The 17,037-nt window shown below is 43.9% G+C and overlaps 2 protein-coding genes across 4 annotated transcripts in view; both read left to right on the top strand.

Moving 5' to 3' along the window:
- ptk7b (protein tyrosine kinase 7b) overlaps positions 1-1,924 on the top strand; it is a 75,391-nt gene extending 73,467 nt beyond the window's left edge. The window contains exon 20 of the mRNA XM_086258561.1: positions 15-1,924. Coding sequence (XP_086114687.1) covers positions 15-175 — 161 coding nt within the window. The 3' untranslated portion in view covers positions 176-1,924. The remainder of the gene's footprint in view (positions 1-14) is intronic.
- A 1,838-nt stretch (positions 1,925-3,762) lies between these two features.
- The window catches only part of LOC147315630 (serum response factor-like), a 27,734-nt gene continuing 14,459 nt past the window's right edge, over positions 3,763-17,037 (top strand). Inside the window, exons 1-2 of one of the 3 annotated variants that reach the window (XM_086258557.1) lie at positions 3,763-4,874; positions 11,713-11,979. In XM_086258557.1, the coding sequence (XP_086114683.1) occupies positions 4,224-4,874; positions 11,713-11,979 (918 nt within the window). In that variant the 5' untranslated portion in view covers positions 3,763-4,223. The remainder of the gene's footprint in view (positions 4,875-11,712; positions 11,980-17,037) is intronic. The other 2 variants (XM_086258556.1, XM_086258558.1) reach the window with 2 other exon arrangements.

The raw sequence follows: 17,037 nt of genomic DNA, 5'->3' as shown, positions 1-17,037 counted from the left end.
CCATTTTTCTGCAGGTCTCCAGGCAGGAAAGCTGAAGCTACCCCTTCCGGACGGATGCCCCTCTAAAATCTACAAGCTGATGGTCCGCTGCTGGGCACTGAGCCTCAAAGAGCGCCCCTCGTTCACCGACATCGTCCACGCCCTGGGAGAGCTGCCCTCTGACAGCAAAGTCTGAAGTGACCAATCATCTCACAGCAGAAAGGAACTGTTACCAACTCTGCCCCGCCCCCCTTCCCCTAAAATACAGACAGGAATGCTGGATTATTTAGTCTCACACATTTCAGGGAAGAGAGTTGAGGGGGAAGAAAAAAGAAAAAAAAAAAACTTTAATTTTTTATGCATTTCAACAATTTTTTGAGTGTGGATTAGACTTGTTTGCTATATGAGTGGAACTGCACTCACCTTTGTATGAATGGCTTCGTGCGAGCAGTGCCAGGAGTTTGCCTTCACCGCAGTATGGACGATCCTCCCCCACCTCCAGCCTCCGCCTGTGGTTCCACTGTGACCCCGCCCGTCTGCGGCCGTTTTCGTTTCACGGAGCCTCACAACCTCAGTGCCTCTGCCCCTTCACACACACTCACACACACTCTCTAAGTTTGTAGGAATGATGGTGCATTCGCTGGCTCTGATTAGTGCAAAGGATTTGCCTGAAATGTCACGTCACCACTTAACCCCTTGGAGTTTTCTCATTAATCTAAAGAGGATATTGAAGAGAAAGTGGGGCACAGTGGGACTGCAGTGGAGCGATGAAGCCTCTGTAGATAATCAGCCACTTTACTAGTGTGTCGAGTGAGGTCGTTTAAACTGGTCTGTTCCCCTCGCAATTACATCGAGCTGCATCCCGAGTCCGCCACCCTGACCCCTCAGGTGTCTGCTCTCTCTCCACCGGGTACAATCCCCCAAATTGTTTGCTTTTGTGTGTTTGAGTGAGTGTGTGTGTACATGCACTGAACTGTTGTCCCTACAGACAGATAAGGAATGGGGTTTTGCATGAAGGTTTGTGGAAAACAAGTAATCCGTGTTACGGTAACACTTCCGGAACAACGACAACAAAGAAGCATGTTTTATAGCCAAGGAACATGTTGAACGGATGAGATCGTGCCAGTGTGGGCTTTATACATTTTTATAAGTGTGCTCTGTTAACTTTGAGGTGCTTACAGGTCACTGCTGATGGGTAGGAGTACTCATTTTTACCACACGAACACCATCGTGTCCTCTCAGCTGCAGGAATTGAACCCGCCGCCACGTTTGACCTGCTTTATTCTCTCCAGAGGTCCAATCACAGTTTCTCTCCTGGTCCACCTGTTTTGTGCAATGCTGCGAAGCGGACCATCACACCAGGCAGTGTGTACATAATGTTAGAAGCCTTGCACTAACTTCACTTAAAAGATTATCCCTTTTTTATATATATATATATAAATATATATATCATGTTGTGTAGAAGGACATGCAGGTGCCTGGTTATTTATGATGAAGGTCCTGTCTTTTGTTTTTTTAACTGTAATAGAAAGGTACTTCTGTGAGGTGGTTTATGCTATGTATTCATTCTCACGGTCCATCTCGGTGTGCGTTCAGTCTGGTAACCGGCTGGGTATGCTAACACAAAGTACAAAGGAGGTCAAAAGAGTGACTGCAGGTCACCAGTGCTCGTTTAAGTGCCTAGTAAATGAAGGATTATCTTAACCGTTTCCCTTTCTGTTTGTTGTTGTTTTTACATCATCTAATCATATGCGATGGCCTTTGTTTATGAACCTGTTTTTATACGTTGTTTTTAGTGTAATATTTTGTTTTTATGAATGCTAGGCACTCACAACTAGACCTCTTTCTTTTTTAAAATCTGCTTCAGCACATGTTCACAGTAATCACAGATGTATACAAAAGCATACATGCTGCTGTCAATAAAGGTTCACAGTGTTTTTACCCAGTTTGTTGTGACAGTTACTTTAACTTCTTAATATTTTCAGCTCAGTGTTTATGCTGAGGTTGTAACAAATATTTGAAAAAAAAAAGTGGTAATTCAGCTGTGTACAAGTTCACCCCCAAATAAGGTGTTGGAGTGGTGAGAAATAAATGCCTTGTTTTTTGTATTGAAGTGAAAATATGTTGTAAATCATGGAGCTGGTGGCTTCTTCACTGATACCAGAGTGTTGTGTGACACGCTCTTCTTGCAGCCGTGTTACAACAAAATATGAGGTTAAGCATAAGTGATGAAATCTTAAATGAGGTGGATTGTTTATCTCTTGCAAGTCTCTACAAGTTACACACACATAATTAAAGTGTGTGTGGTGGTGGTGGTGGGGGCTAGAAGTAGGACTAAAAGGATTTGTACTTTATAGTGTTGGGCTGTAGTTTGTTAAACCACTCTTATGACCTTGTAAAAGTACATCCAGTACTGTTTTTTTCTTTATCCAAATAAAAAGTCTCTGTTGTAGCCACTAGAAGGCGCTGTGTGGTTAGGTAAGGATTAAAGCTGACCCTTGAGGCTTGCCAAACATTTTTTTCCCTATTATAATTTGTTTACAGTTTAATGTGATAACTAGCTTTTAAAGAAGTTTCCTCAATGGGTCTATGTGCTTAGTGAGTTTTAGCACTCCCTCAGTCATTATGGGTCTCCTCCTAACTTTGAGCACTGTGCAATTTGTGCGTGCGTGTGCGTGTGTGTGTGTGTGTGTGTGTATGGGGGGGGGCTTTGATGGATCTGCACACAGCACCGTGCGCATGTTACTTTTGGGCCTCGTTCGGTGCGCGTGACATACCGAGAAGCAACACTGAATAGAAATGAGTCTGTTAACGCAATAAATGTCTTTCCACTGCGGTGATGTTATAACAATTTTCCGAGTAAATCTGCGTTTCACCGAACTTTCGATTTTGTAGTTCACTTGCAATAAAAATCCCCTGAGCATCCTGCCAGTGAACCATTTTCAAATGCCTCAAAACTCTGGCGTTTGTTTTAACTTGCCCGTAAGACCAGGTGGGTGGAGGTTGTTCCATCGTTTCAAACAGTGCACCTAAGTGCCTCTGACTGATTTCCCTCTGATACCTTTTTCTTCTTTTAAATGAATACGGATTACACGTTTCAAAGAAAACCTAATGATGAATGATATCAGTTTAAGTTGTTTTTTCTTTGCTGTCAGGTCCACTTGTAGAGGAGGAAGCCATCTCTGACGACACTGGTAACACATTTTACTAAGTGGGCAGGAACTGTTGCAAAGGTGAGCAAGATGAAGTAAACAGACAGTGACTGCACCTTGCTTTACAGTGGCGTTATTAAAAAGTTGGTAGGAAGCAGCAGGCTTCATACTCAAAGGAACTTGCCTATTACAGTTACATTACCTGTTCAAGTCGATGTGCGATAATCTGGCACCTTAAATGATCTCATATTGCTGAATTATCTACAGTAACAGTGCCGCACACATGCACTTCAGATAAAAGGAGATGATATAGTTCAACTTCCGGGAAAATGGGAGTTTGCTGTGTGGTATAGGCGCCACAACCTGTGGGTAATTAAAATAAATAAATAAAATAAAAGTTGGATGTTTTGTTATGTTAGTGCCTTTTTACTTCTCCACGGTGACGTTGTCGGTTAGCGCAACCATTTTGGTATTTATTCTAATTAGTGTGCTTCGCTGACCAATGACAGCACTCCTCAGATAATCCTCAGCCAATCCGTACACGACGCTGTGACTCACCAAATAAGGAGAGACAGCACCAAATAAGGAAACATTGTATCTCTTTATAAGGAGGGAAGTAGTTCCTCGGCTGAGGTATTACTCCGCTGTCGCTTTCGCTGTCTTAAATTTTGAGGTTTATGTTCGTTTGTGACACACGGAAAGAGAAATACTGTAACATTATCTGAGAGAAACTTCGACTTGTGTGCGAGCAAATCGACACTCGAGCTATTTTCGGTTCACATGGCGGACTAGGTGACGTGGCGCAGCAATATGGAGGTCGCTCTTCGCGCTTTCCTTTTTGAGAAAGTGCTCAGAGTTTTGGAAATAGAGGAGGAGGGTGAAGCAAACTGAGCCGGGGTTGAAGGGTCTTGGGGGCAGCATCACTTTCGAAAGTTTGTCTCGGTAATTTCCTGGAGTCTCTGAACCATCATTTGGTCGGGTTTGTTTACATATCGTGGCCCGGACGTGTATGCGTTTTATCAGTCATTTACGAGGCAACCGAATCCAGCTGTCTTGGCTGGTGTTTAAAAAACTCGCTCCAGTAAATATATAATGTTACCGAGCCAGGTTGGATCGGCACCACCTGGAAACGGCTCGGGTTCAGGCAGGGGTACCACAGGACACGGCTCGGGGTTGGTCGGCAGCGGGATTCGTCCCGTTCTTGTCAGATCAGGGCAAGCTCTACCCGGGGTCAGCGAGAGTACCGGTGCTGCAGGGCGACAGGGGGACAGAGATACCATTGGGATGCTGGGAGCTAATGGTCCAGGGGGTCCGAGAGGTGCGAGGCCGGGGAACGGGACCGGTGTAAACCCTCTTCAGACTTCCGTTCAAAGCAGCATGGTGGGCTTAAGTCCAGGAGTAATGTTGCCTCACGGAACCCGCTTCGATCCGGACCGGGAGAGTGCGCCTCTGTGCAGCGGCTCAGATAACGACTCGGACTCCGGAGATGATGACGAACCCGTGGGTTCACTTGGGGACAGTAGGAGAGGGGTGAAGCGGGAGAGAGGGGAGATGGAGGCTGCGGTGTCGGGGCAGGAGGTAGGAGTATCTCCCGGAGGTTACAGCATGGTGCCCGGAGGGGTCGCTGGGGCAAAGCCGGGCAAGAAGACACGTGGACGCGTAAAGATAAAGATGGAATTTATTGACAACAAGCTGAGACGGTACACCACTTTCAGTAAGAGGAAGACGGGCATAATGAAGAAGGTGAGTCAGGTGATGCGTCTGGATCTCATCCAGCTGCGCCAGCGTTTGATTTGAGAGTCTCTTTTAGCTGTTGATTGGCCTGGAAGTACAGCAGTGTCACACTGTAGGGTGCTTTGCAGTCATTCATGGAAGTGCACTTGTTAATAACCTTTTAAAAAAATCACAACACCCTGGGACAGTGTGCATCTGTTATTACAATAACCACAAGAAAGACTTTGGGTTGGAGTTTTTCTTTTTTTTCATGTGAGCCTACATGCTGCTGACCTGATGTCAGTCTTGTGTCAGTGTATTTCTTATGAAAGACAAAGCCATTGTGGTCCAGAAGTGACTCAGTGGATGTGAGGAAGTCAGAACATTCATGACAGCCACTGGGCTTTAAATAGAATAGAGCAAATGACAGGTCTATTTATGACACCCCCAATCCCAACTATCACACACAGAAACGTATAAACTGATTCATGCATGCATACCCGCACACACCTTCACAGACATCCTTGCAACTATTAGATGTAGTTCTCATCACAAGTCACAGCCTGTTCACTCCGTCACTGCTTACAGGCGGCAGCCATGTGGCAGTAAGCAGCAGTCGGCCTGTATGTGCCAACAGCTAACTAAACCCCAGGGAAACAGACCAAAGAACGGTCAAAGAACACTGAGACAGAAGCGAGAAGCCTGGGTTGTGTGGTGGTGGTGGTGGGGTGCTGTCTGTCTGTGCATGCATTATGGTGCTGTACATTACACAGACGTCTAAGTCTCACTGATGACTTGTCCTGGTTTCCAGTTTTGTCAGTTGACTCTTGCTCATAAGCAGGCGACATTAAAGATGACAAACCTTGCTTCTCAGTCATAACTGCTCTCATTACTGTCTCCTTAAAGCAACATTTCTGAGGAAATTCACAGCTCACCCACATGATTTGATGCCACAATAAAACACCACCGTTTGGTATAGAGTCACGGAGAGTGGATTACTTGAGCTGGGGTCAGCTGTTGACCACAAGCCCAGCAGTTATTGTGATGTGGACTCGACCACTTTTCATCATGACTTTAAATAAACACTTGTAAGAGGTGCTTTATTGGAGTCCAGGAGTTTTTTTCCCCCCTCTTTCCTTTAACTTGTCCCTGTGTTTCTTCGGCTGCACCATGCGCTCTGCTGTGTTTCTCTCTTTTTATGTATCCCAGACTGTTGTCGTGGAAACTGAGGTGTCTTTATGTAGGCTCTTGGCAACATGAACACTATTTGACACAGTGTGGGGATGGTTTTCTTTTCTTTTCTTTTTTTCTTTTTCTTTTTTTTTTTTGAAAAGGTTGCCCACACTATGCCAGCCATCACAGAAAATGACAGGTGGGTGGAGTGGGAAGATTCATAGATTGGTCTAGGATGAGCCCACTTTCATTTTGAAGGATGCAGTTAGTGTAGCACAGGCCTGTTTGTTCTCTTCTTATGTGTGCCTCAGCTTGCAGCCTTGTAAACACACACTGTTAAATAATTACGTCAGTTTGAGGTTCAGGGTTACTCAATTAGTACTAATATGTGGCATATATGATATGACTTTCTATAGTGGGGAAAGCAGCACAAGTGGTATGAAGAACATTATGTGTGACTCAGCTCAGGTGCAGTGCTGTGGAATGGCCTCGGCTAAATTGAGTGCGTCCATATATTCATTATGCTATTACTTACACCTAAAGTTTTTCCTGCTTTGATGAGTTTAATGAAAGAATGATTTGTCATTTAATTGAAATATGACATTTTTTTAAAAATGCTTTTGTGCCTATGAGTAATGACTTCATGAATTTCTTCACAAATAAAATTGTAACCATTAGAGAAATCATAACTTGTCAGCGTCACACACATTATTTGCTCCAAACCATCGTCTTCTAGACAGAATTCCTGCAAGACTGCTCAAGGAAGGATAAACCTATATTTATTTATCAGCTATGTACCACAGGCCGTCAGGTAGTTAAACCGTTACTTAGAAAGCCACCACTTGACTCGGCGTCCTTAGCAAATTGCAAGCCAATCTCCAAACTTCCTTTTATCTGCAGAGAAGTGGTTTATTTAAAAAGTTTCAGTCAGGTTTCAGAGCTCATCACAGTACAGAAACCACTTTAGTGAAGGTTACGAATGATCTTCTCATGGCCTCTGACAGTGGACTCATCTCTGTGCTTGTCCTGCAGGACCTCAGTACAGAGTTTGATGCTGTTGATCATAACATTTTATTACAGCGATTAGAGCACGCTGTAGGTATTAAAGGTACTGCGCTGCAGTGGTTTGAATAATTTCTATCTAATAGACTCCAGTTTGTTCATGTAAATGGAGAGTCCTCTTCACATAGTAAGTTTAATTATGGAGTTCCACAGGGGTCCGTGCTAGGACCAATTCTGTTTACGTTATACACGCTTCCCTTAGGCACTATCATTAGAAGGTGTAGCATACATTTTCACTGCTATGCAGATGACACCCAGCTTTATCTACCCATGAAGCCAGATAACACACACCAATTAGTTAAACTGCAGAAATCTTTTAAAGACTCTAATTTTTTATGCTTCTAAATTCAGATAAAACTGAGGTTATTGTACTCTGCCCCAATAAAATCTTAGTAACACAGTTTCTACCCAGATGCTTTCTCTGGATGGCATTACCGCCCCTCAAAAGCCTTCAGTTGATCCAAAATGCTGCAGTGAGAGTACTGATGGGAACTAGAAAGAGAGCATATTTCTCCTATATTGGTTTCTCTTCATTGGGTCCCTGTTAAATCCAGAATTGAATTCAAATCTTTCCCCTCACATACTTTTTTTTTTTTTTTTTTTTTTCTTTCTCCTCACATACAAGCTCTTGAATAATCAGGCCCCATCTTATCTCGGTGACCTTATAGTACCGTATCACCCCATTGGAGCACTTTCCTCTCAGACTGCAGGTTTACTTGTGGTTCTTAGATTTTTAATAGTAGACTGGGAGGCAGAGCCTTCAGCTTTCAGCCCCCTCTTCTGTGTAACCAGCTTCCAGTTTGGATTCAGGAGACAGACACTGTCTCTAGTTTTAAGATTAGGCTTTAAACTTTGATACCTTTTTGATAAAGCATATAGTTAGGGTTGGACCCTGGTGACCCTGAATCCTCCCTTAGTAGTTACACTGTGATAGTTCTAGGCTGCTGGGGGATTTCCAGCACCTTTTTCACTCACTATGTCTTTAAATACCTCTCTGCATTTAATTATTTGTTATTAATCTCCGGCTCTCTTCTACAGCATGTGTTTTTCCCGTCTTCATTCACTCACCCACAGCTGGTTGTGGCAGATGGCCGCCCCTCCCTCAGCCTGGTTTTACTGGAGGTTTCTTCCTGTTAAAAGGGAGTTTTTCCTTCCCACTGTCGCCAAAGCGCTTGCTCATAAGGGATTCATATGATTTTTGGGACTTTTTGTTTTCTGTTATTAATGGGTCTCTACCTTAAAATACTGTTGTTGCAATTTGGTGCTATATAAATAAAATTGAGTAAAGAATACATTTTTCTGCTTCTTTTTCTTATAACTTTGGTGATTTTATGAGACTTTTAAGGCACAGTGTTAGGTTTCAGGAACTTTCTATTAGTATTTTATTTATTTCTTGACATAGAAGGTGAAGGACTGCAAACTACTGTGTATCTGGCAGTTATTCATTTTTCCTCAGGAATACATTGACATACGATTGCATTTAGTCTCAGCTGAATGGCTGATATTCATCTGCTGTGTTAAATATTTTAGTGTTTTGGGTTTTTTTTAATGGTAGCGTGAAATACAAAAAAGGAGAGGCATTGGCTTTGGCCAAATTGGAACTTCAGTATGGGTCAGTCCTAGATTTTTCAGCTACATGATGAATAATTTAGTCTACTAAAGTTTAGAGGATTAAAGGATGGCTGCCAATTTCACAGAGCCCTGCTTCTTATCTTCAAGTAGCATATTTGGTCTGAAAATAAAATAAAACATTTAGTAACACAATCATCAAATCCTTCTGAGAATATCTCTGAAAAGTTAGAACAAATATTATTTTCAGCACTTGAGATAGCTGCTGTACATAAACTGACTGCCCACTGTATTAGGTACACTTATTCAATTACTCTTAAAACCCAGATGTCTAATCGGCCAATCACATGGCAGCAGTTCAATACATTTAAGTACGTTAGCCATGATCAAGACGACCTGCTGTTCAAATGGAGCTCAGGAATATACAAGAAAGGAGATTTAACTGATTGAAGCCTGGTTGTTGACAGGTTGGTCCGAGTATTTTAGAAACTGTTGATCTGCTGGGATTTCTTCACAACCATCGAAAATTTATAGCGAATGCTCCAAAGAAGAGAGATGGGGAGCAGTTCACGGGGTGAAAATGCCTTGTTTATGTCACAGGTCAGAAGAGAATGACCAGACTGCTTCGAGCTCATAGGAAGGTAACAGTAACTCAAACAACCACGGGTTACAACCAAGATATGGAGGAAAGCATCTCTGAATGCATCACATGTCAGACCTTGAAGTAGATAGGCCGCAGATGCAGAAGACCCCACTGGTGCCACCTTATCTGCTAAGAACATGAAACCGAGCCTAAAATCAGACAAATTTCGCTTGATCTGATGAGTCTTGAGTTCTTCTGCAACATGCAAATAGTATGATCGGAATATGGTGCAAACAACATAGTGTGGGCGATCAAGTACCAACTGTTAAACAGCATAGCCTACTTGACCATGTCCATCTCCTTATAACTGCTGTGTAACCATCTTCTCTAGGCTGCTTCCAGCAGGATGATGCATCATGTCACAAAGCTCAGATCATCTTACTGATTTCTTGAACACGATAAGTTCACTGTACTCAAACGGTCTCCACAGTCACCAGATCTCAGTCCAATAGAGCACTTTGGGATGTGGGGGAATGGGAGATTAACATCATGGGACAGTTCCACAAAGATGGTTCTGAAGGCAGAAGGGTTCAACCTAGTATTTGCAAGTTGTACCTGACTAGTGTATGTAAGTTAAGCCAGCGTCCCCAACCCCCGGGCCGGTCCGTGAGTCTTTTGGTACCGGGCCGCGGGAGTTGAGGCTTGGGTGTGAAATATATGGTTTTCAGGGGTTTTGTCGGTTTATAGCTTAATTTTTCTCTTTAGCGTTTTTATCGTTAACTCGGTTTCCCTGGGTCTTTCCCCTTGTGTTATGAATAAATCTTCTGTTTTTTGGTACCGGTACTGGTTTTATTTTGTTGTATTTGTCCGCGACACCTTAAAGGCCGGTCTGTGAAAATATTGTCGGACATAAACCGGTCCGTGGCGCAAAAAAGGTTGGGGGCCGCTGAGTTAAGCGATTGATCCTAACCGTGCCCATCTTTGTAAAATTGCTGAATGCGCCTTTGCATGAGAAGGGAAGACCAACCAAGACTTTCAAGGGATTTAAACCCACAGCTGACTTCTCTTAAGACTAAGTTTGGGACTTGCATTAATTAAGAAGACAAACCCTGAAAACCCTTTTTTGGGTGGGAGTGGGTTAAAACTACATTTACTTTCAGTTGTTTGTGGATGGGTCTTTTCTTTTCTTTTTTTTTCTCAGTTATTTGATAAATAGACCTGGCTGGCATATTTTGTGGCATAAGAACCAATTACAGTCAGAGGAACACCACCGCCACCAGCAGCACCACCACACGCCCTGCAGTCATAAATATTTATGTGAAAATCAGCAGAGCAAGGAAACTTATTAAAGCACTATGTAGCTTGTGTTGCCACATAGCACTCTCAACTTGATAAATTATTCCTTTTCTGTCATGGATGTTGGCCAAACATCGAGCTCTGTTGTTAGGGACCCCTCCTCTGCAGGCAGCACTAAGTCGGAGTCGAATCGTTCAGGTTAAATAAGTGCAGCGTGCCGGCGAGCCGCTGCAGTTGCAGCTAGTCATCATTAGCCTTTATGTTCTCTGTCGTCATGTTACTGCACACTAAAGCCGATTATGTGGTCAGATAGTGAAGACAGGACAGATACGGTCCATAATGAGCACACTATGGTGGAGTAGACTCGGACAGCGACATGGGTTTTATAACTGCTCAATAAAACGCTTTAATTTGAATGTGATTCATGTCCTCCCCCTCCCCCTTTTTGCTGCGTCTGACAGTGTGTTCCGCTCCACCTTGCAACGGCACATCTGTCAGCTCGGCTCTGGGTACGCTGTGCTTGCCAAGGCGATGGTAACGGCACTGTGCCTTCGCAGCACCAGGAGCATCCTCCAGATAACTGATGACTCATGTAGATAAAGGCTTTCTCAGGAGTTCACACCGAGTGCAGCATCAGGGTGCACTCGGTCGTGTGTGTGCGTTGGATGGAGCTGAATCTCGGTGTGCTTCTCCCTTCGCTCTGGGGAGCTTTAATGCGAGTGTCTGCAAGCTGTGCGATGAATGACGAGCCGGCGGAGTGCGACGGAGACCTCGTGTTTTGCAGGCAGCCACCTCTGAGTGTTTAAAATATTCCTCCTGTCAAGACTCAGTTACTACTATTCCCCCTGTCTATCAAGCTTGCACTTTCCTGCAATCAGTCTCTCGACTATATCACACTCTCTATTCTGGGAAGCCTTATCTTGTGTTATTTTAGTTTCATTTGTGCTATACGTCAGAGTCCACCAAAGAAGTATTTATAGATTCTAGTGTTCTCTTGGCTGTTTTCCCACAGATTCATTCCCTCCTCCATTTTTAGGGTTAATTTGCACATGATGTGAAGGTAATCCAAGCCCTAATTTGGCGAACTAGCTCTTTTTTTTTCTTTTTTTTGATGTTTGGATTTCTAGCTCGACTCTTGGCCCGTTCTCTCGGTCGGTTAATCACATCTTCTTCTCACTTTCTCAGGCCTATGAACTCTCCACCCTGACGGGAACCCAGGTTCTGCTACTTGTGGCCAGCGAAACGGGTCACGTGTACACTTTTGCTACTCGCAAACTCCAGCCCATGATCACCAGTGAAACGGGCAAAGCCTTGATCCAGACATGCCTCAACTCGCCAGACTCTCCGCCGCGCTCCGACCCGTCCACAGATCAGCGCATGAGCGCCACCGGGTTTGAGGAGACTGACCTCACCTACCAGGTGTCGGAGTCGGAGAGCATGGGCGACACAAAGGTGAGTATCATAAAGTGAAAGCGGTTGCAGGCCGGTCCTCCAGCTGGCCAAGACAAAAAATACAAACATTTAATAAATAATAAGACTCGCTGCCTCGTTTCAAAAGAGCAAAGGTCAACTATTAATAATTTGCGCTCACTCCTGTATCTGTCTCCACAGCTCATCTCTCCTGCGTTCAGGTACTAAAGTCATTGTGACTCACTGTCTGTTCTCTAATAGAGACATGGATTTCAGTGCAAATTAAAGAAAAACCCCAAAACCCCTCATAAAGCACAGTAGAGTCGCTAATGGATATAATGGGAAATCTCTCCAGAAAAGGCCAGCGTACAAGGAGAACAAATAAATCAAACCCACAAGCAGCTGTGGAAAATAATCTTTGTCCTATTGTAAACACACTTTTGAACTTTTGCCCGTTAACATGTGAGGCTTCTGGTTTGGGCTCGCGGTTTGGTTCTGGGCACCAAATCGTTTTTTCAGTGAAACCAAGAAGTCTTCAGTAGTCCTTCAAAGCATTCGTGCAGAAGGGAAAGCCGGATAAGACGTGCAGAATTTATCCCCGCTCCACCAAAAAGAGAGCCGTCTTCACTTTTACCTTTTTGACCCCTCATCCAGGAAAACCTCGTAACACTCGTGAAGATAAATCACTGCAGGCCTGGGCTGTGTTTGGACGAGAAACACGCGGTCTGCTATATGGAGGCTTTTGCTGTTTACGTTTGATTTTTGGGACAGAGACGTCTGATATTCACTTTGAGTTGTTTAACAGAATGTGTGAGTCTTAAAATATTTGGATGTTGCGCATTTTCACAATTTGCGTCATTATAGAAATGATCAATAATAATACAACAGGTAACCTTTCACTTAATTTCTCCCAATTATTATTTTAAGTTTGAATGAAAAAGTTTGGTTTCTGTGTCGTTGAACTTTAAAACATCTAAGGGTTTGAAGCGTTGAATTGATCGGTGGCTGTTGTCAGCTTTGTGCAATCACGTGCTGGATTCCCTCGACTGTTTACCCAGCTTAAGTATTCCCCTTTGAAGACTCACACTTCCATACTGTTTGCCCGCATGCTGTTTTCACAAGGCGCTAACTAACACATGCCATACATCGTCAGGGATGGGAGATCAACCTTTGCATGTTAAGCCACTCTCATGCCCGCTCTGCTCATTGATAAAAATTAGTTCTGCCTCTGTTGCCATATATGGTATGGTTTCCCTGCCTGCACTCTTGGCTGAGGCCCCTCACATTCCTTATAAGCTGCAGCTGTCTTTGGAGTCCTGTGATTCACCCCCCCAACACACACACACACACACACACACACACACACACACACACACACACACCCTCCTCCACCACCAGCACCACCACCTCCTCTCATTTTAGTGATATGGAGGGCAGGGAGTGGGGGGGTAGGGGGTGGGTTCTGGAAGTAGATATGAGCGGGTGTATTGGAAACATTTTTCGTCCCATTTCATGTGACAGCTATTTGGGTGACTGGCTGTGATACTGTGACCTCTGAGTGTCCACTCCCACCCACCACCCCAACTGCAGTTTTGAGTGTGGGAGGCTAGCGTGAGACCTCGTGAACCCCTGTGTACAGTGGGACGCAGCAGAAATCGTCAGCGGGCGAGATTTCGTCAGGCGGTTAGGACAGGACAAGCAGGTGGATCGGATCCCTCGAATGCGAGGGATCGTTTTATGTGTGTGCTTGCAGCGTGAACTTCTGCCGAGTCTGGACGCTGTTCATCAGGAATAGTATGTCATGAATACACTCCACTGTAGTCTAAACAATCCGGGTTTTGCAAAGACTGGTGGGGGAGCGGATAACCTTTTGAAGAAGCAAAAAGGAAAAGCTTAGATGATTGAAGTAGATGTAATTTGGTGCCTTTAGCATCGCTCATAAAATCAAATGACAAAATAAACTGATAGGGCTTAACAGAAACAGTGTAATAGCTAGTTCACTGATTGTCTTTCAATACCACTCTCGAGGCAAGCACACAGCGGCTTAGTTTAGATTAGCGAAAAGCCTGGAAAACAAAGGAAATGGCTAGCGTAGCTCTGTCTGTACTGGAGAAAAGGAAGATTTTATGCCTGAAATTATTCCTTGGATCGGAAAAGCTCAAGTCTCCCTAGTTTTGGAGCAAGTATCGTCTTTTAGAGTACAAGCCTTTATTTCTGATTTATTTGTATGTGTGAACTCTTTCATGGCATGCATTTTTGATTTCTCTTTGCTGATTGGGACCTGATGAATGTAAAAACAAAGAATTACCAGATTTTTTATTGATTTCTTTTTTACCTGATTTTTGTTTGAGAAAAATGAAATCCACATATGAGGACATTCGCTTTAAATTTTGAAAAACAGTGGCAGTATAACGTCCGTGTAAGTGGATATCAGGCCCTTGTAGAACAAAGCTTTGTATTTTGGGTTAGACAACCCAAAATGTGATGTCCACATATGTGGACGCCAGGTCCTAGGAAGTTAAAGGAGAAATGATTTGGTCTGCAGTACATTTGAGTGGCATGGTAGTGGAGCATTTAACACTGTTGGGTCACAAGCAGGTAAGCAGGTTCTCAGTTTGAACCCCAGCTTTGGAGTCTGCATGTTCTTCCTGTATCTGTGTTCACTTCATCCCAGAGTCCAAAGACATGCATACTGGGTGTAATTGGTGGCTCTAAATTGGCCGTGGATGTGAGGCAGATAAAGTAGTGGGAGATACACAGAATAAAGATTAAGCGTGACTTGTAGTTTAAAACACTTTGAGTGGTCAGCTGGAAAAGTTCAATTCAATTGTCTTTATTTATATAACACCAAATCGCAACAGCAGACATCTCAATGCGCTTTACATTGTAAGGTAAAGGCCTTACAACGACACAGAGAAAACACCAACGATCAAAGATGCTGCACTTTGGGAGGGTGAGAAGGAAGAACTAGCTTTTAACAGGAAGAAACCTCCAGCAGAACCAGGCTCAGGGAGGTCCATCCATCAATTGCTATATAGATGTAAGCATGTTGCACATTTCACAAAGTAAAACCAGTTCTGGTAACGTTGCGATGCTGGGTAAAATATAAAGACTGTGGTAGTGGGATCTTATCCATTTGATTTCCTATGCAAGAAAGCAAATGAGTCTATTCACCAAGCTGTGCACTGATAGATTGTTATTAAGCTATAACCTGAAAAAGCCACACGTCACTGTTAAACATAAAACATCACGAGTAAATTGGCATGATGGGGGAGGGGAGTTCTTCATTTCAAATAGTTGTTTATGAAATGATGGACAGCTCCTTTCTGCCTCGCAGCGCAGTGTCTTCTTTCCATCTGACTGGACCGATCCGTCACTAGCTGGGCTGTCATGTGTCTTTGCCTCTGATTTCTTCTTTGTGGTAAAACGCAGCAGCTGCTGTGGAAATGTTCTCACATTTTTCCCCTAGATATTGGTCGAAATTAGTCGGCACAGACTTCTTTCCTGAAGCGTTGCTTTGGCTCTACGTTCAGCAGTCTTCCAGTGCAGGATCAGTTCATTCCCCCTAAGAGTGCTTTTATTCGAGCCGAAAGGAGTCCTGAGACGATAAGACATTAAGATTAGTGTGTGACTCACTGTGGAAAATCCTCGCTTTTTTGTTGTTATTGCTCTGTCAGCACACATAAAAGCAGCAGTAACTTCAAGACGGTCCTCTCAGGACTTTTGAAAGGAATTGTGGGAGAGTGATGTGTGACGTAGAGTCTGAGTGAGGCATGTTAAGAGGAAAAGGTGGAATACATGAGAAATGAAACCACATTAGAGGGCAGATTTGTTGCTTTTTGCGCATTTCTTGCATTTTTTTTGGAGATAGTTTATGAGTAATACTACGTCCCTACAGTGCAGATGTTTGTTTCTTATGCTTTTTGGGTTATTTTTGGAAGGGGATAGCAAATCCCACAACTTATGCTTACTTAGATGATCTATCTTGGCATCGAATTCTCAGTATCAGAGTCGGCTCTGGTTTTCCCCCTCCTCCCACCCGCACTGTTTCCTTCTCCTTTTCTCCCGTACTTCATCCCTCACTCCCCCCTCCCTCCTCTTTGGTTCTGGTTGCTGGTGTCACTGCTGTTGTGCTCCTCGTGAAGTTTATTTGTTGCTGCGCTCATTATCACAGTTCACTTTGCCACGCAACACTGACCAGAAAACGTCCAGAGTGAGCTCACTTGTCCTGACTGAGCGGCGGCATGTTTGTTTTCCCCGGCAGCCCCGAGTTCTGGAGAAGAACAGATCTGACAGCTTATATCGCACATCTGTAAACATGTATGAAGCACGTCGATCGCGCTGGAGGTGGTGGAAAGCAACGTTGCGACAAAAGCCATGTCATCCACCCCCCGCCTCGCAATCCCGTCCTCCACCTCCCCCTTAAGTTTGCAGCAAGCAACTGGACAGGTCAGCCGCCATTGGCTGCACCTCCTCCACTTGGGCTGCCTTGCCTTTTTTAGCAGTCCCAAATGGAGCTGCAAATTCCATGTTGCTGGCAGGGTGACAGACTGGGAGATGGGAGCCAGCAAATGGGAGATTAGACGAGGGCCAGCCACCATTAAACTGCACAATGGGCTCTCCAACCAACACTGGACTAGCCTGCCAGTTGTCACCTTCAATTTGGAATGATTAATCCCACATGAATAGAGAATCATTTGTGTCCTTCCCTTTTTAATTACTCTCTCATTTCCTCCGCCTTTAAAACGGCTCCTTGTTTGGTGCCTGCGAATGTTGGGAAGCTTTTATTTTAATTTTTTTCCTCATGTACACAAACCTTGAGGATGCAGAAAATTTAAGAGAAATGAAAGAGCTATAAGAACATATTCTCGATGTGCGAATGTTTTTTTTTTTTCTCATATTTTGTGTGATCTGTTTTTTTTTTTTCTTTGTTTTTTTTAAATCTCATATGTTCACCGTGCATAGAGGAGAGCCAGGATGTGTAATACTTGAGATCCCCCCATCGCTGGGGAAAAAGATGTTCCTGTCTTGTAAAATAGATTGCATAGCAAACTAAGGGCTGCGCAGTCTGACTCCCAAAGATTCATTTCTTACTGGATA

Source organism: Aulonocara sp. 'chitande type north' Nkhata Bay, linkage group LG13 (genome assembly GCF_057382095.1).
Source record: "Aulonocara sp. 'chitande type north' Nkhata Bay isolate Kocher_YH1m ecotype deep benthic linkage group LG13, A_spYH_male_GT1.1, whole genome shotgun sequence".
Classification (NCBI taxonomy): domain Eukaryota; kingdom Metazoa; phylum Chordata; class Actinopteri; order Cichliformes; family Cichlidae; genus Aulonocara; species Aulonocara sp. 'chitande type north' Nkhata Bay.
Note: the sequence above shows the minus strand (reverse complement) of the source record. Positions and strands in the feature narration are given on the sequence as shown.